Here is a 20074-nt window from a genome sequence, read left to right on the forward strand (position 1 = left end):
AAATAAATAATAAATAGATAAATAGTCACTTGGAGAGGAAAGAGAGAATTTTCTACTCCCGTTTTTAAAATATTGTCACTGTGTAACCGTATGAATAAACATAAAAGCATACATTCTTAGTTCTCTTCTAAGCTGATATTCTATAACTACATTCTTCCTGACTCCTGTTACTGCTGTGCACTACAATAAAGATCGTGGATCCCAGCACTTGCTCCTTGTTTTCGCCGAAGAAACTGGCATTCAATAAAGGAGACAGGCAAACGGATGCAGGGCGAGTTGGTCTGCAAACCCTCTCTGTAAGCCGATATTTATTCGGCTTGTATTAAATTGGTGGTGGCTTCGCCCGAACCCTTTGTCTGGGACGTTGGGTCTGGCAACCATTATCTCTTCGCGGAAACGACAACCGAAGACTCCGCCCGGCCTGGGGGTGGGGAGGGAGCACCTCGTGGAGAGCTCGACTGAGAATTAAAGTGAGTGAACAAAGAGAACTCCCAGCAGCCGCCCGCCAGCGCCTCGCAGCTGCATCTGGAGACGCTAGTCACGCCCGGAAGGCTGTTCGAGTCCGCCTCCCTGGGAAAATAACTCAAATAAATAATTGATGGAGATTGATCGGACCCGAAACAAAGCTTTGCAGAAAACCAATGCATCCGATTTTAAGCGGTTTTGGAATCCTCTGCCAAGTACGGGATGTGAGAGTGGACCTACGACTTTGAGTGCGGCTGCAGATCTTCCATCTCGGGCGTGGCTCTGGCCTTTTTGTCTTCCTGTCTCCCTCCTCCCACTCTCACCCCGACCCCCTGTCCCTGTCTTCTCTTTCCTCTTGAAAGTAGTCTCTCTTGCATTACTTCTATCCTGTCCTCCTTTGCAATCCCGCCTTCTCCCCTGCCCAGTCCGGTGAGGTCAGCTCATGAATACCACTGCACTTCCTGGGGAGCGTCTGGCACTGCTTGGTACCTCCAGCGTTCGCCTACTGAGAGCTGCAGCCTTAAGCCCTGCAGTCCACAGCCGAGAAGTAACCGACTCCGAGGGCAAGTGAGTCTTCTGGTTACCGCCATTGTTTGGAGAAATTCAGTGAGTGAGAAACTGGGAAGAGCGGGCCCGAAGTCTTACTCAGCCAGAGTCGCATATAATACTAAGAAGATGAATTTTCCTGGTCTCTGAAAGACACTGGAATAGACCCTGAGGTTTCCGGAATATTGTTGATTTGCTTCAACTTCTTCCAAACATCGTCTCTCCTGAGAAGTGAGCAGTTCCTCTGGATTTCTAAAGGGATGGGGATGAGAGATGGGGTGGGTCAGAGGGCCGGGAAAACTCCTTATTAAAAGTGTTATTAATGTGGGCTGTGTCAGGTGACTTGGGTGGCAATTTTCACAGGGGAAGACTTGAAGAGATGCAGCATTTTGTCACTTTATGGGAGTCAAGTGACAGCAGTCAGGTGCCTTTTATTGTGGAGCCCAGCTATTGGAACCAGAAGCTTTCTTCTGGATTAAAGCTGTCTGGGGTCCAAGTGTAAGCTTTTCTCATGGCTTCTCAGCTCAAGAGTGGTTCTGCTAATTTAAAACAAAAATAAGTTTGCATTGGCAAAATAACTTTGTTGGTGGCCCAAGTTAGGCTGACCCATGATGATTAAGTAGACAAAATATTCTAATAGCATTGTGGCTCCAGTAGAAGATATAGAAAGTTGATGAACACCCTGTCCCCACCACCAGTCATCTTTGTTTGCCTTTATATTCCAAAGTGAGTTAGAAGGAGATGCCCAAAACAGAAAGAGAGGTAGAGAAGATAGCTTTCAGTAATGTTTTGTTTTATTTTATTTTATATAAAATGAATGACTACTACATGCTAAGTTGTAATACTTAAAATAGACAATAACAGGAATAATTCAAGGAAAATGAGTGGCAGGTAATCTTCTCTTGTAAGAGGAGTAGTTTTGTTTTGTTTTTCAAGAAGAGCTTTATGCCTAGTAATGCCCTTTCAGTGCTCTAGAGAGAAATGACATTTCCAAGGAAAAAGCACCAAACTGATTAGTGGACTAGCTAACTGTCTCATTAGGAAAAACCCATGAGGCAGTAGCTTGCTTGATGTTTTCCAGATTTCAGAAGGCAATGATGGATGTATCTTAGAAAGATACACAATAGAAATTGATTTTGGTATCATGAGGAAAAATGCAACAGCCTTCTGGGTGCTGGGTCATTCTGTCATCAAATTTGGCTCTATAGGAGGGAGGGAATGGGCACTTTAAACGTACTTAAAACTTAGCCTGTTATATACCATCTAAGAAGATCCTTAAGAATGAAAGTAGTTTCTATCTTGCAATTATACCTATCTTGCAACTAAAATGATTCATAAGAACCACAAAACTAGTAAGCATACGAAAATTCATTACCTGAAACTTAAGAAACTGCAGACCTGAAAATCAACTTTTCCAAAAGTATTTTTAAAGATAAAAATAATCCCTTTGGGGTTATAAATCATTAAACCATATATTTCCTAACACCACTATTTTCTTGAAACAGAGGGTTAGTCATTCATTATTTATATTTTTACATTTCTATTACTGTAAAGACAATATTGGGACTTGGTGCTGCCTAAGAAAAGTGTCATTAATCCATTTATAGCAAGTTTTCTCCAGTAGTCTACATCATAATCTTTTCCCTCTAATTGATACTTAGGAATACTAATTCAATGAAACCTTTTCCACTAAGCCAGGGTGTAGATTCAATGGTGAAGAAGCCAAAGTTGAAAAAGCAGAGGTTTGACAACTCTGAAGCCTCTTTCTACTATATCCTGATCCCATTGATTCCTTTTTGACCCCATAGGTTATTCTTTCCAAAATCTGATACCTTGAAAGTGCTGTCGTTTTACTGACAGACTGAGATGGAGACAGCGCCACCTTGGGCAAAATGAGAATTGACAAGTCTACGTCCTATTTCTAAAGTCAATGCTTCTATTAAGTGTCTTCCAAAGCTCATAATTTTCTGGGGCTTCTCCTAGCAAAACCACCCTTTGCTCTGTAACAATGCAGACATGTTGTATGCTGCTCCTCTTTTGTTTCTGTCCCAGCTTAGAAGGGAAGGTTGGTGGCGGTAAGCGGGGAGGCTGATCTAGTGATGGACGATTCCAAATCTCTTCCGGTAGGGTCTTCCTAAGTCGCCATGAGTCAGCCACCGACCGGGGGCGCTGCCCCTGCCGCAACAGCAGCTTCTGCCGCCGCCGCAGCCACCGAGGCTCGTCTGCACCCGGAGGGCAGCAGCAGAAAGCAGCAGCGAGCTCAGTCACCAGCTAGACCAAGGGAAAATTCTCTCCGACAGACAGCCGGGGCCAACCGGTCCGCTGTGGGGGCCGGCACCAAACTCAATTCTGTTCGGCAGCAGCAGCTGCAGCAGCAGCAGCAGCAGCAGCAGCAGCAACAGCAGGGTAACAAGGCTACCAGCCGCGCGGCATCTCAGGCCTGTGCCCGAGGAGGCGGAGGCGGGGCGGAGAAGGCGGCGCCCCTGGCGCCCAAAGGGGCTGCTCCGGGAGCTGTCCAGCCTGCGGCTGGTGCTGAAGCGGCCCCCTTGGCGACCCTGGCCGCTGTGGGCGGCAGGAGGCCGGGGCTGCCGGAGGAGCCATCCCGTGAGCTAGAATCCGTGCCCTCGAAAGTCGGGGAACCCCCTCCTCTCAGGGAAGGAGGAGGAGGGGACGGGGAAGGAGGAGGAGCCGGCGGAGGCTCCGGGGAAAGGGAGGGGGGCGCTCCGCAGCCGCCGCCGCCCAGGGGCTGGCGAGGGAAAGGCGTACGCGCTCAGCAGAGGGGAGGCAGCGGCGGGGAGGGGGCCTCCCCTTCGCCATCCACCTCTTCTGCGGGTAAAACCCCAGGCCCCAGCAGCAGAAACTCCGGAAGCGGCGTTGCGGGGGGCGGCAGCGGCAGTGGAGGGAGCTACTGGAAAGAAGGATGTCTGCAGTCTGAGCTCATCCAGTTCCACCTCAAGAAGGAGCGGGCGGCGGCAGCGGCCGCGGCGGCTCAGATGCACACTAAGAACGGCGGAGGCGGTAGCAGCAGCCGTAGCTCCCCAGTCGCGGGCGCCCCTGCCATCTGTGAGCCCCTCGTCCTCCCTTCCACCTCCCCAATGGCGGCGGCAGCGGAGGGCCCCCAGCAGAGCGCAGAGAGCAGTGGTAGCGGCGGGGGCATGCAGGCGGCGGCGCCCCCTTCGTCGCAGCCGCACCCGCAGCAGCTCCAGGAACAGGAAGAAATGCAGGAGGAGATGGAGAAGCTGCGAGAAGAGAATGAGACTCTCAAGGTGAGGAGGATGGGGGAACCGAGTGGGGGAGGGGAAGCGTGGGCCTCGGAAGATTAGGGCGTGTCCCCGCGCAAGTGCGAGGCCGCTAACCTGTTAGGGAGCCTTAGAGAGGAAGCCGAGCAATAAATGAGTGGATTTCCTAGGCCGGGTCCAGATTGGAAACAGAACCTGATATAATCTGCGTTAGGTTTTTCACTTAAAATCAAATCTGGACCTTCATTTCTCTAATTATTATGGTCTGTCCCACTTTATGGAGCGAGCTAGAGTAACAGAGCGAGAGAAGACCTTAAGTGAGCCCTTTTAAAAAAGTTTCTTCTTCATTCATCTCCTTGTCACTACTGCCTCTTGGAGAAGGGGTCGGGGGGGAGTTGAGAATTTGAAGCTAGGATGGGGTGTGTACGGTATAAGTCGGAGGGGCTGGAGGAGAGGCTGATTTTGACCCGCGACCTGTCACCTCCTCAGAATGAGATCGATGAGCTGAGAACTGAGATGGACGAGATGAGGGACACTTTCTTCGAGGAGGATGCCTGTCAACTGCAGGAAATGCGCCACGAGTTGGAGAGAGCCAACAAAAACTGCCGAATCCTGCAGTACCGCCTCCGCAAAGCCGAGCGCAAGAGACTCCGCTACGCGCAGACTGGGGAGATCGATGGGGAGCTGTTGCGCAGCCTGGAGCAGGACCTCAAGGTCTGCAGCACGCGGCCTGGGGTTCATGGCCGGCACCAGGGGCAGAGGGTGGGGACTTTGATTGAGGGCTCAGCGTCCTTTGATTATGACTAACAAAAGATTTAGGGACTCTGAGTGACTGGCTGAACACAAAAACTTAGGGTCCCAGAAGGGAAAGAACAAACAGGTGGGTCCAAAGATTTGAGTTCGATGTGTGTTGAAAGAACACTATTGAGGAGATCGAGCTTGTTGGGGGGCTCTGCTATTTTAACCATAGCTCTCTCAGAAGCGGTGGGAAGAGGCTACGTTCCTACTAGGCTGAAACATGGGCGTGGCACTGCTCAGACTGTGGCCTTGATTTAGAATCTGGTGTTTGTCTTGTTTCTTTTTCCAAGTTTCCACTCCTCACCTTCCAGGACTCCTTCCTTTCTGTCCTTACCTCTTAAGTAACTCCCTGAAAGGAAAACTGTCCAAATCGCATCCTATGGAAAAAAGGGAGAGTGAAGCATAAGAAAGTTGTTCCCTCAGAAACTCTCCCAGGGGAGAAATCCCAACCTTGAAATGCATTTTTTTTTTTTGTGGCCTCTTCTCTTGGGTTCAGTTGGACTATAGGAAGTTCATTGAGAATGCAAACCAGATATTAAATTTGTGAAGTCAGACAATCAAATATACTTTTAATTGTATTGACTTCACTAAAATATGAAAATATAATGTAATTACTATACATTTTTAAAGAAAGCTATGAGTAAAATTTTATGAAAGTCATTGTTATATTAAATTTTTTTTCTTTTTCTAAAATTTGTCAAACGCTCCATAGGTACCAGGCACTGTGGCAAGCATGATTGCATTCCTAACTATTTCACATGGTTTTTAACAAAAAAAAAAAAAAAAACACCTCTGTAAGGTAGAGCTAATTAATGGAACCATCTTACAGATGCAGAGGCTGCACCTTTTACAGAAGTTAAATGCTTGGTTCTAGAACATGACTAGGAGGTATCAGGCTCACTCCCCACTTGGTTGCAGCCACAGCTGGTGTTCTAATCCTCTATACCAGACTATGCTAATTTTCTTTCAACCCCTAAAATATTCAAGACAATCTTGAAACTTTGGATTAAAAAATTCATAGTTATTAAAAAAAACTAATATCAGGGACTAAAATTTTCCCTAAATTTAAGTACATGGAATTCTAGTTATGAGATCAAAGTATAAACACATCCCCTACTTGTAGAAACTGCTTTTTTCCATTCTTTAATATGGGCAATAATGGAAGCATCACCTGCTGATTATGTTAGAGAACATATATGAAATTTTTTCTACATGTGATTAAATACAGTAGAACATTTATTACCATGGTTGTAGTGTACAAGTATACAGCCTGACTTCCCAGCAACTTGTTAGCTGTGTGACCTTGAACATGTTACTTCAACTCTCTAAGATTGTATCCTTAAAAAAGGAATAATAAGTTTCTTTATTTATAAAATAGGAATGAAAATAGTATTGATTTTATGGAATTGTCGTGAGGATTAAATGGTTGATACATGTAAATGGTTTATATATAAAGCATTTGGAATACTGGCTGGCACATGGTAACCACTTTAGAGGTATTGGCTCCTGATACTTTCAATATGAATCAAATTTTTATTTTATTATTACAAACATTTTATTTTAGGTTGCAAAGGATGTATCTGTGAGACTTCACCATGAATTGGAAAATGTGGAAGAAAAGAGAACAACAACAGAAGATGAAAATGAGAAACTGAGGCAACAGCTTATAGAAGTTGAAATTGCAAAGCAAGCCTTACAGAATGAACTGGAAAAAATGAAAGAGGTTAGTATTTGATTATTTTATGATTTATGTCTATTTTTGCTCTTTAGAAAAGAATTCCAAAGACCAATATGACTACAAAAACACATGTATTTTTTAATGATCGTAAGACAGTTTGTTGTTCTTATCTGATGTACTAACAAGTACCTGATTTCATACCAACAACTGAGCACCAAAGAAAAAATTCTAGCTTGAGCTTGGCCTCTAACTTGACATAGTAAGAGTGGCAACTGATGTTTCATCCTTATGTTGTCTAAATGTTTGTTAATTAAATAAATTACACAGCAAACCATTTATAAAGGTGTCAAGAGTATCAAGGAATGAAGCTTATGTTAATTGAAGGCAACAGTTTTATGAGATAAACACTGAGTTTATAGAAATGTAAACTTCTAGAATGGACAGGGATACAAAGGCCATTCAATTTGTACCAATCATTGATTGAACTTTCTCTGTAACAAGTCCCCCAACTCCTTGGTCTGATGCTTAGAGTATCACCAGTGACCAACCTGAATATCTTCCATACCAGCCAGTTCTGTCACACCATATCTCTGCTTAAAGGGTTTTTTTTTTGTTTAGACCTGAAATCATTTAATTCTAATTTAAACCAATTCATCTTAGTTCTACACTTTAGGGTAGAAGAATCAAATCTCTCTTCAATATTAACTATTTGAAGATTCCTACCTCATATACCTTTAAAGAGCAGTATAGCAGTATAGATTTTGTTCTCAAAGAACAAAATAAATATCACAGAAAATAATTGGAGAAGAAACAGAAAAGATCTAGCAATAAATAATTAGCTCCATGATATTTATTTAATTTGAATTAAAATAATGTTTTCTTTAAAACTACCTGAGTATTTACACAAGTGCAACTTGTGAACTATTATGTAGAGAATAAAAATTATTTCAAAGAACTAGCAGAGGTACAAGTGACCTTCTGAACAGTTTCCTCTGCTTGGATATATAGAATTCTAAAGAAAATCCTGATTATTTCTGAGATACTGAGCCACCTATAATTTCTTTGCTTAACTCAGAATGGTACAAAATGTATTTACCATGTAAAAAGGAAAATATTGATGGTCTGATTAAGTTTATGAAAGTGTAAGGACTTTTTAGAATGTTGTTTTAGTGGAGTAAACCATTTTTTATGATCTTAGTGTATGTTTATATTATCCTGACATATTGACTTTAAACATCTTTTTAACACAAAAAAACGGGGAAAATCATTTTAATGATATGTGATCCTTGACTACTAGCTAGGAGTGGCTCTGTACTATAGTAGAATATTACAGAGACTGAGAGCCATCTTGCCTATCTTCACCAGTAAGTAACTGGGTGACCTTAAAAGACCTCTAACTCCTACTTAACCTCTATTCATTCAATCGTAGACTATAAACGTTATTTTAGATGATCCTCTACATCTGCCACTGCATACTTTTATAATGAAATTTAGAACATTGCCATTTAAAGAGCAGTATAGATTTTTTTCTATAAAGAAATCAAACATGAAATTAATAGAGATATGTGTTATTTTCAGCAGTAATGACAATTAAGAGTGTCAATAAAAGTTTCATTTCCAGGGATACAAAATGAAGTCGCTAGCTGTATTAGTTTGCTAGGATTGCTGTAATAAAGTATCAAAAACTAGGTGACTTAAATTATAATTTACTTCCTCCCAGGAGAGAAACCCTAAATAAAAGTTTCAACATGGTGGTTCCTTATGAGGACTGTGAGAGAAAGCTCTGTTTCAGGACTGTCCCCTTGGCTTTTAGATGGCCTTTTTCATGTTCACGTAGTATTTTCCTATAGCTGTTTCTAAATTTCTCCTTATAAGAACACTAGTCATGCTAAATTAGAGCCCTACTAATGACTTGACTTTAACTTGATTAACTTACTTCTGCCAAGGACCTGTCTTTAAAAGAGGCCCCAATCTGAGGTACTAGAAGTTAGTTCATTAATGTAAGACTTTGGAGAGAAGGATGGGACAAAAAGAACACCTTTCAACCCACAAGAGTAGCCATTTTATATCTTCCTGTGGACAAAGAAAAAAATCCACCATCAGTCTCATTAGGCTCCTTTTCCTGTACATACATCACTTGAGTTCTCTCATTTTTTTATATAATTACAAACATTCGAGTAAAAGCAATCATCACTTGATTACCAGAGATAAAAGAGAAATACCTTGAAATTTGGGTTCATGTGACTCTTCTTCTAGTGGATATATTTAAAGTTATATTTAAGAATAGTATAACAATTTTCTAATTTTCATTTTGGAAGCTTTTCTGATTTTCTGGGAAGGATAAATTGTTCAGATATCATCCATCCATTAGAAAGATAGATGGAGACCTTGCCTGACTGAAAATAAAAACTAATTGTACATCTTCCCCAAGGAAGGAAGGGCTGTAACCTGGGAATATCCTCAGGACAGTCATTGTGAAGATGCATTCCCTTGATTCTGTTCCTACACACTTCCCTGTGACTTTTTCTTCTTCAGAGCTCCAGTTCTGGGATGGGAAAATGATGCTGCAGTGCCAGTCAGTGTGGGCATGTATGTTGAAGCCAAAGAGACAATTTACATTCTCCTTGGAGTTATAAAAGCTGAATTCCAATCCCTGATTAGCAAACACAACCATAGAACATAGGAAATTTAGGCATATTTTTTCAAGATATCAACTTTTAAAATAGCCTTTTATTAAAAACATGGCATTGGAAAATAGGCAGTGGTGGGGAAGAAAAATAGAAACAGAAAAGGACAGAGTGGCATATAAGGATTTAAGGAGTACTAAATTAATAACTGAAAAATATTCTGGCAGGAATGTTCCATAATCATTCATTTGAGGTATGCCTTCATAACACTAGGAAAGTATAAGAAATAGAAAAGGCATTTTAAAATGTTTATAAATCAGAAATGTTTTATTCAAATAAGATTTTTGTAGTGAATATTTTGTTATCCTCTAAGAAGATAACTTTTAAAACTGAGATGCACTAGTAACTGGCTTACTTTGCAGAGTAGATATTATTAACTCTGTTTCCTTGTTTATAAAGTGAAAACATATTCGAATCTTTTTGAGTATTATCCACGTGTATGATAATCCCTTCATATCATTCTGCCTGTGGAGAAAAACAAAACCAGGCCAAGTTCAACATTATGAGGAAAAGACACTGGTTATGGAGTAAAGTCATAAAATGTTAAATAGAACATTCTAAAGAGAAGCAATCTTCTTATTCTAAGATTTTAGTTCCTAATATGGAGTCACATAGATATCATCGAACAGCACCACTGGGACCAATAAACCATCTGCTAGAGTCTGGAACCATTTACTAAGGCTTTAACTAGATTCAAGGGTATTGACCAATTGCACTCAGGGCTAGTGGTTGCACCAGATCCTATGCACCTGCTCATATCCATCTGCTTATCTCTTGCCCCTGAAAGCATGGAGTAGACACATGGGAGCAAAAAGAACTGAGTAGAAGCAGGATGGAGGTAATTAGTTTAGTCTTCTGCTGTGTGTTGCTGGTTTTGAAACAGCTGATATACTGCCAACTGCAAACAAGAGGGACCTTAAAATCTTAATAGCATTCTAATTCTGATTATAAAACACAATTGCTATGAGCAGTATGAATTTTTGCTGGAGAAAAATATCTTTACTTTTATAACTCAGGGAACATTATAGTCTGTTTTTTAGCATCACAAATGATCAGAGACAGAGGTTTCTGTAAAAGTTATTTTGTGAAAACAGCACCTAGCTCTATGACTGTCAGAGGGGTTTATGCACAAATTGGATAAAGTGAGGGTGTGGAGAAGGCTCCAGACAACACATTCTCTGGCTTGGGTGAATTTTTGCTTCATTAAGTCTAGGGTCACTGCCCTTCATAATTCTGCTGCTGCAGGAGGAAAATGTGTTTTCAAAGCTTTGAAATGTCCTGTGCTCTTTAGGAGGGATAGGGTCTTCTAATGTCACTTTTAAGGTCTGGCATTGAAGAAGTGGTAATGGAAGATTTTTAAGCAAAGAAATCACCAGCATAGGACCAAAGAGAAGAGAGAGTGAGATGGTGAGAGGAACTGTTCATTAGATATTTTCCATTTCAGTATCTCTATTCTTTGTGTTTTCTCATCCCTCACCATTGCATAAGAGTCATAAAAGAAAATAATTTTCTTAACTTTCTCCAGTTTTTGCTGCAGAGCGCTATTCACTTGCCAACTGCAATAACATTGTCTATCTTGGGACTTTGATTTCCTGCACACTTGGTTAATATATCCTATCTATTACAATGCACTTTCATTCTGGCACACAAAAATAATTAGTGGTATAAATTTTAACAGTAGTCTCTCTTTTCTTTCTTTTTTATTTTTTTAATACATTGAGAGTACGTCTATACACTCAGATTCTCTTTATACTTTAATAGACAAGTTCTTCCTCTACGTGTTTATAGTTTTATGTATATATATGTATATGATTTAAATTAAAGAATTGATTATAGCTATACCTGATTTTGATAGGGCTTATTAATCAAAGTTATAAAGTGAAACAAAAGAGAGAAATACTAAGTGATAACTCAATGAAGCAACTCAAGATATGATTTTAATGAGGAATTTCTTTGGCATACAAATATTTTCCCCTGTTCTAGTAGTTTATTAAAGTTTGATAATGGAACAGTAATCACTGATTTTTTTAAATAAAATAACCATAGATATTTTAAATGCCTCAATTAAGCCATATTATTTTAGACATGTCTTGTAAAGCCAATAGATTGTTGAATAAAGTAGATAGGAATACTAGAGACTAAATTAACATACAGTGTGCCAGATTAACATTGGAAAGTTTGTCTTCCAGAAAGTGACCATGTGTTATGAGTGCATTTTAAAACATGAACATATTTAGTAATTATGAACTTTGTTGAATTTTCAAAATGAAATTGTATGTGCAGTTACTTGAATTCTAAACTAGTTTCCAAGATTCAGTGTTGGGTAAATGGCTCTTTTACTCAGACACCAAGCCCCCAGCAGAAGCATAGTATTATACAGATTAGAAACTTGTGAATTATTTTGTGAAATATTTTGAACTTTTGTTTTAATCTTCAAATTTCTGGTTACTTAGATAAAAATGATAAAAATTTCTGGTTACTTAGATAAAAATGGTCAGCATTCTGCACCTCTACATAGGAATCAGATCATAGTTCTTTTTTAGTAATTTTAAACTTTATACTCTTGAAACAGTAGAGCACAGAAGTTACAGTTTTTACCTGATTAGTCATCTCTTAGCACATTTCCAGTACCCATCTAGAAAGTCTATTGATTTTGATGTTTATAATATAAGGAGCCTCATTATTCAATACATGCATATTTAAATGTGTGTTGCACTTGCTGATAAACTGTATTCATGGGAGCAAAGTCTCCAACTTTTTACTCTGCTTAGAGTTCAGTTTAGCATGGTCCAAGGCCTCTGGGCTAAAGCTTGAATGACCCACATGAAAGGTTAGCAGTTTACCTGTGCTAAATATATCCATGGCAGTAATATATAGAGTTATTGGAGGGTTGCTTACTTCTTTAACTTTTACATTGACCTACCTAAAGAACTGATATTAAATGTTTAACAAATAAAAGCATAAAACTGTTGAAACAAGATTTTAAACTTAGTTCAAGTACATTCTCTGAGAAGGTAAAGGAAAACATAATGGAAAGGTTATACATTGTTATGAAACATCTCTGAGTTTAGTAGCAACCAAGACAGAGAAAGAAATATTGAAAGAATTTTTTTCCTATTGCTTTCCTAGCTATAACCACAGATGGAGGCAATATTGAGTTTCATATGAAGCCTCTGAAACAACCATGAAGAAAATCGATTATAGTACACCAAACTTTTGGCAATTATAAGCAGACTTTACTTGGCAAATAATTAATAAACCAGCCCTCTAAACATTTGTCAGTTCTCATCCATATAGTCAATAAATTAGGAATTAACATCTTATAGAAATTAAAATTAAGCCATTTTATCATTAGTTGTGAACTTGGGTGTGATTTATTAGAAGAAAAACATATACCCTAGAGTCTAGAAACTAGTGTTGAGGTCTTATCAGTCATTCTTTGTAACCTTGAGCAAGTAACCTGAAATTTATAAGCCTCAGTTTCCTTATTTGTAAATGCAAAAATTAAGCTGAATGTTCTCAAAGTTCTTTATGAAAATGTCATTTTCTACCTTGCCAGTACTCCATCTCTGTTCTCCCAGAAAGTTTCATAGTTAGGTATAAAATTCAATTCTGTTACTATTATTTAATTATGAAAATTAATTTTTATATATTTATTTAATAGAATTTTGGGGGCTGCTATAGGTTATAGTTAACAAATATTCAATGAACAGTAATTTAATATCTGCTATAGTATATACAGTGGCCATAGAGAATATAGATATAAATGACAAAATATTGCATCAAACTCTCAAGTTTGCACCCACTGCAGGGCCCTATTTAAGGGTTTTTAGCACAGGGTATGAGGCATACAGTGACTTCTCTGACGGTGGCTATTCAGCATTCAGAGCTTCGTTTCATGCTGTAGAAATCAGAACTAAAGACCTGATATGTGGGACTGAGGACAAGTGGAACCTACCCCACAATCAGGGCCACTTTCTTTCTTTCTTTTTTTAATATTTATTTTTTGGTGTAGATGGATACAACACAATGCATTTTATTTTTATGTGGTGCTGAAGATTGAACCCAGGTCCCACCGTTGCTAGGCGAGTGCTCTACCGCTGAACCACAATCCCAGCCCCCAGGGCCACTTTCTGTTACTTTAACTTTCTACCCTCTGAAGCCATAAAGACCAAGTAACCAAAGTGTTCACTGTCTTTTTCCATAAATAAACCAGTATGTCAAACGATGGCACTTAGACACTCTAACTTATGCAGAAAATCTCCAGAGTGGGTTCTTATATAACTATACAGTTGTCTGGGGTGAAATCTACTGCCTTGAAGGTTACCCAAGCTCTCACTACAGAGAGTATGATGCATAAGCTAATGAGCACAAGTCTCCCGTTAAACATCCAAACATTGTATTTTTTATTATTGAAATTTAATGTATTTTCCCTCCCTATAACTTTGATGGGTTTTGAAGTTGCAAGTCTTTATGTTTCCAAAAGCATAATAAAGTTCTGTTTGAAATTGCTTAGTTTTTATATATGTGACAGATACAAACCTCATGTAGAACCAGCCCCTGTTAAAATACCCTAGTCCCTTCCTTAAGGGACTCTGAGGGTATAGCTCTGGCCTAAGTGATCTATGTAGTGCCCTTAGGCTTGGAGTAGTAATTAACAAAACTGTTCCCTACCTGGCCACCCTTTGCTGCCTAAGAAGGGCCTTGCCCCTAGCAATAGCCAAAAATAGCCTCTTATCTCAGCCTTTTATATGAAGTTGAAAACTATATACTTAATCTAACTTTAATTTAGCACATTTACTAAGCATATGTATGAATATATAAGGGATGGCAGAAAATGTCACCTTGAAGGTCATCCCTGCCTTCAAGTTAATTACTTTTTCCTAGAAAGATAGCCTTTTAGAGGTTGTACTCGGACAGCAGGTACCCACATTCCTTACCCTACCAAATACTTTGATGTCCACTATCTCAATGAGTCCTTACAAGACTTAATAGACTGTAGACTAAACAGGTGAGGCCCCGATATGGTCACCACAGCCCCTTCCGTGTCAAGTTCAGTGCCTAGCATGTAGGCAATTAGATTCTTTATTCTGCAATATGATAATAACTTATTTCATATTCAATTTATTTGTGTAAGTTTTCCCATGCTAGTCTATAAACTCCCTCAGCCTAACAACTGGGTCTGTCATATTTATTGTTGTATCCACCAAAAAAAAAAAAAAAAAGAAAAGAAACCAGAAAAGAACCTGATACAAAACTGATGAATAATAAGTAATTTTGAACAGAGATTGCATGATCATTAAGCAAGGTATTATGCCTGAGAATAATAGAGAAAAGTGAGTCAGAACTAGATTCTTTCCACTGTGCTAAGTGAAATACAGACAAAATGAGAAGTGAGCAGATGGAGCCTCTCACCTGACTTCCAGAAGTGAAGGTGTCTTGAACTTTGCTATAGAAACTTCTAATTCTCCACCTTGCTTCTTTCAAATTCTAGTCATCCCCGGGAGCAACAAGTCCTTCCTGAAACAAGGTCAAATAAGTGTTCTTGGGAAGAATAATGAGAACAGGAACTCAAGGACAAGGACGAGAGGATAACTCTGATACCCTGGGCATCAGCTCTGTAGTTTAACATCTATGTGCTTTGGTGTCAAAATGCAAAATGCAGATCCTATTATTCCCCAAAACTATCCAATTAAATTTGCATTAACATTTGGGATAGTTAACATTTAGCCGTTAATTTGGCAGGAGAAGTATGAGCAATACTCCAGGCTGCAGTTATTCAGTAGCCACCAGAGCAGAGGACTAGATGCCCATGACTGTCCCAGATAATTTACATATAATTATGTTGAAAGTATTTTTGTTTTAGAGATGAAGACTCAAGGTTCAGAGAAGTCAGTATCACCAGTGTGCTGGCTGAGTCCACTGCCAGATCTGTCTGTCTCTACTAGCCAGGGGCTTTGCTACAGGCACTCAGCTGCCACTTCAGTGTTCTTGCTGACCTGTAAATGACTTGTCTTCCTTAGGAACTTTAATACTCCAGAATCTCCAAGCATTGCACCTATAGGGCCTATTAAGGGATGCTCTGAGCAAGAGAGACTTCCACCCTGTCCACAGGGGAAAATTTTTATTTTATCTTACAGAAAGGGAATCTTTGGAGAAAATAAACCAGAAACATAATGATTCTGCCTTCTTTCTTTACAGACATAATAGTTTTGTTATTTCAAATACATCGCTTAATAGCTAAGTCTTAACCACCTTCAAAAGGGAAGTATTTCCCCTATTCAGTCTGCTGACAAGTATAACATGAGACAAGGTGAAAGTGCTTTGTAAACATTGAAGCACTATATTAGGTGGTGTTGTGTGTACTATCACACAGTCTTAGTTTGGCTGATTAAGACCCAAGTCTACAAACAACTTTTTAAGTCCGTAGGAGTGAACTGTTGGATCCAACCAGGACTCCAGTGACTTTATACAGGCCTTTGAAACATTTTTGCCTTCTCTTTTCTTATTAACATCTATAGCTCTCTAAAGCGCCCCTTTATGCTTACTTCACGTAAAACCATTCTAACTTCTTTCAGTTGTCCCTATGCCTCCTTCACTGTGCTTGTCCTGAAGTCCTTGCCACTTCACCATCCCTGAGCTCATGTTTACAGATGTTTGGGAAGAGGCAGGCAGACAACCCAGCTGCACTGTCTGCCACTGTATTCAACAACTGAGCTTATGACCTGATTGTTCCCATTTGTCTGTCTCCTTCCTTGCTGCCCTGTGAATCTTCTGTCTAAAGAGAAACACTTTACAAGAGAGAAGAGGTCTCTTTTTGATCAAAAGTATTAAAGTTCAAGATCCTTTAGGTAGCTTTTTAATTTTTATTAAATCCACAACTAAATCCTATGCTCTCCTGAACTTAAGAACCATATTTCTATTTAATTCACATATATACTATTATATATGAAAAACTACCAATAAATACTAAGGCAAAATAAAGAGGTTTTTAAAAAGATAAACTTACTGCCAAAGAAGCATATCATTAGTTCCCCTAAATTAGAATTTACTTGGTTTCTTTGTTTTTCTAACACTTGCTTTACTTTTTTAAAAAGATATATTTTTAGTTGTATATGGATGAAATACTTTTATTTTATTTGTTTATTTATATGTGGTGCTGAGGATTGAACCCAGGGCCTCACATGTGTGAGGCAAGTGCTCTACCATTGAGCAACAACCCCAGTCTCTTGCTTTACTTTTGAGCAAATACAGCAGGCAGTTTCACTGCATGTTGGGAAGTATTTTCCAAGTTGAAAATTCAGTTACACCTTCATGATTTTAGACTCAATGAATTTTAATGGAAAATAATTATTTATCCGCTATTTATATTCTAATTATGTTTTTACATTTCAAGGTCAGTTAAACTGATCTTTATCCAGATGGTAAATGCCATTTGCGGATGACATTTGAAGATGTCATTTAGCTTCTCTTCTGACATTTTCCATTTTACACTTACTTATTTCACTTAATAGGACCATTTATATTCAGTATGATTCAACTTAGAAGTGCTTAGAATTAAAAATTCAAAGTATTCTGTGTTCATCTTCTGCCTAGCTCAGTTATTTCCAATTTGTCCAGCCAATTAATCATAGGCAAAAGTGCTTAATAAAATTAACTATGTTATTTTTTCCTCCCTTCACAAGGTAGCAGTTTCTTACCATTTCATTAGCCAAGAACCTTGAATAATAGTAGAAATAATTAGATAAGCCAGTTCTTTATTGTGTTCAGGTACATAATGAGCAACTGTTATGCTGGTATGTAGTTATAGCCTCTGCCTCCTTGCACATGAAAGAATTTTAACAAGTTAATCATCTGTGTATGCTTAGTAGGATTTGATATATGGAAAGTATCGTCTTACAAGGATAAAATATAACTATTGGACTCATTTATTTAGAGATATGACTAAACTTAAATTAGAATGATTATATTATGAAATGATTCTGAATGTAGTTATCTTGTTTTAAATCATACTCTTGTTAACTTTGAGAAAAATTTTTTTTGGGGAATATATATATGTTTTCCAGTTTTCCTAATTACTAAAATAAAAAATGAAAGAAGGAATTAAAAATTATTCCTTTAGTCTAACCCCTTAAACTTTAGCCTGGTCTTTATCAATTTAATATTAAATGTATAGACTAACATTGTATTAAGTTATTCATTGTTATAGTAATCGTTTCAGTTTAAAGCAACTTTCTCGTACATATAGTCATAAACAATTCTGTATATGCAAGCAATTTTAATACTTAATTGACTTTAAACCACAACTTCTACATTTCTGAACTGTGTTTGAATAATCTTTAATCAATTAGCTAATGTTTCTGTTTTTTTCAGAAAAAGTTTATATTTTCTAAGCTGATTTCCTTTTAACAATAGCTTTTGGTTGACTTAATACAAAATGGCATCATGAAATTAATTATTGAGTCAAAAAAATTTCCTCTTGCATTATATATTCTGTTTTATTAACTTTGGCTTTTGTTTTGCAGTGGATAGGTGTAAGATGTTTGACTTTGATTCTTTTGTAGGTTAAATTATCTTCCCTTTCCATATTTCTGGATATTTACTTTTACCCTTTGTATCAGAATCCTCTAGTAGGAAAGAGAATTCACCCCCCACCCCCATGGTTGAATGAATGGGGATTACTCACAATAGCGTCTGCAGGATCAAGGGAATAAAGCAGAGCTGCTGAGACATTCAGAGACCAGCAGCGCTTAGAAACCACCACCGCCTCCAGGGACACAGTGCTATAGAGGCCAGTGAAAAGTGTAACTGTAGAGTAGGGTCTACAGAGTGGGAGCTATTGTCCAAAGTGTAGCCTTACTTATGATGTTGGAAAAAAAATGAAGAAACAGGTGAAACACCCTGACCCATCTCTTCTCTCACCTTCCATCCTTCACCATTCACCAGTGTCACTGTTGGCCAAAGCCAATCAGGAGTGAGGAGGGAACCTGAGGAAAGCAGGGTATGAAACTCAGGTTTCTGGAGCACTAATGGGCAGAGAAGGGCAAGAAACCTGAGTAGCTAAAGGACAATAACATGTTCAAAATATTGCCTGGATAGATCTAGGTGATGGTCTTTGTTTATCATATGTCCAGAGCATGTAAACCCTTTAATATGAAAATGAACATTTATTTATTCATCTCGGAAAATCTTTCTTATATTATAGCCTGGATAATCACATGTGCTCTACTTTTTTCTTCTTAGCATTTCCTACTTTCTACTTCTTACCACTGGCTTCTCATCCTTCTTTCACTGTTTTGTTCTTTATCTCTGTGTCCTTGGACAATTTCTCAGGTTCTCAATATTATTGAATCCATATTCTGCCATGTCATCTGCTTTGTAAAGACAGTGCAAAATTTAATTCTAGCTTTGAATTTTAGGATCCTTTGAGTTTTCTTATTCCTTGCAGCTCCCCAGTTTTCAGAGCTTAATCTCCTCTTGTGACCTTATTAATTCACAGAGACCATCTTTGTTGACTTATTAAGAATATGACATTTTCTAAAGCTGTCTTCTGTTTTTCATAGTAAACAGTTTTCAAAGGCATATTTTTTAAAAAGGGGTTTGTTTGTTTGTTTGTACTTGTAGATGGACAGCATGTCTTTATTTTATTTGTTTATTTTATGTGGTGCTAAGGATCAAATCCAGTACCTCACACATACCAGAAAAGTGCTCTGCCATTGAACTATAAGCCCAGCCCCTCAAAGGTATAAAAATATTGTTAAACTACTATCAACATGATGTTGTTGCTGTTTTCTTTCCTTTAAGTTGATTTTTTAAATCAATCTAATGTATTTTAAATAGTTTTATTGAGGTATAGTTTACATAACATAGCTTCATTTGTTTTAAGTGTACAATTTAATGACTTTTAGTAAGTATACAAAATTGTATTACCATTACCTTACCCCAATTTTAGAACATTTCTATCACTCCATAATGATCCTTTGTGCCTATTTGTAGTCCCCTTCTGTCTCAACCCTAACCTCCATCAACTATTAACCAGTTTTCTCTATTAATAGTGTTTAATTTCCTGGACATTTTGTACAATTGTCAGCATACAATATTTGACCTTATTGGCATCTGGGTTCTTTCACTTAGACCAAAGTTTTTGAGGTTTTTCCTTGCAGCATATATGAGCACTTTGTTTCTTTTTATTTCCTAATAATATTCAGTTGTATGTATCTGCCACATTTTGTTTATCATTCATCAGTTGATGACCATTACATATTTTCCAAGTCTCTGGTTATGCTACTATGATCACTCATATTCACGTTTTTGTGAGGATGTGTTTTTATTCTTGTGTGGACATAGAGAGGAATTTATGGATCATACAGTAGATTTATGTTTAACTTTTTAAAACAACAGCCAACTATTTCCAGAATAACTGCACCATTTAACATTTCCACCAGCAATAGATGAGAGTTCCAGTTTACCTGTATTCTAGCCAGTACTATCTCTGTTGTAATAGCTATTTCCTCCAGAATAACCTAAACTATAACTAGAAAGTATGTGGACAAAAATCCAACTAAAAATGGTAAAAATATTGAATAGACACTACACAAAATAAGTTACACAGATAGGCAATAAGCATATGAAAGATGTTCAACATCATTAGGAAAATATAA

The 20074-nt window shown here is 38.3% G+C and overlaps 1 protein-coding gene across 3 annotated transcripts in view; it reads left to right on the forward strand.

Annotated features, from left to right (window-relative positions):
• The first annotated feature begins 411 nt into the window (after positions 1–411).
• The window catches only part of Mtcl3 (MTCL family member 3), a 38974-nt gene continuing 19311 nt past the window's right edge, over positions 412–20074 (forward strand). The window contains exons 1-4 of one of the 3 annotated variants that reach the window (XM_078019213.1): positions 412–1242; positions 3139–4277; positions 4740–4964; positions 6613–6771. In XM_078019213.1, coding sequence (XP_077875339.1) covers positions 3156–4277; positions 4740–4964; positions 6613–6771 — 1506 coding nt within the window. In that variant the 5' untranslated portion in view covers positions 412–1242; positions 3139–3155. The remainder of the gene's footprint in view (positions 1243–3138; positions 4278–4739; positions 4965–6612; positions 6772–20074) is intronic. The other 2 variants (XM_078019214.1, XM_078019212.1) reach the window with 2 other exon arrangements.

Source organism: Ictidomys tridecemlineatus, chromosome 8 (assembly GCF_052094955.1).
Source record: "Ictidomys tridecemlineatus isolate mIctTri1 chromosome 8, mIctTri1.hap1, whole genome shotgun sequence".
NCBI classification, from domain to species: Eukaryota; Metazoa; Chordata; class Mammalia; order Rodentia; family Sciuridae; genus Ictidomys; species Ictidomys tridecemlineatus.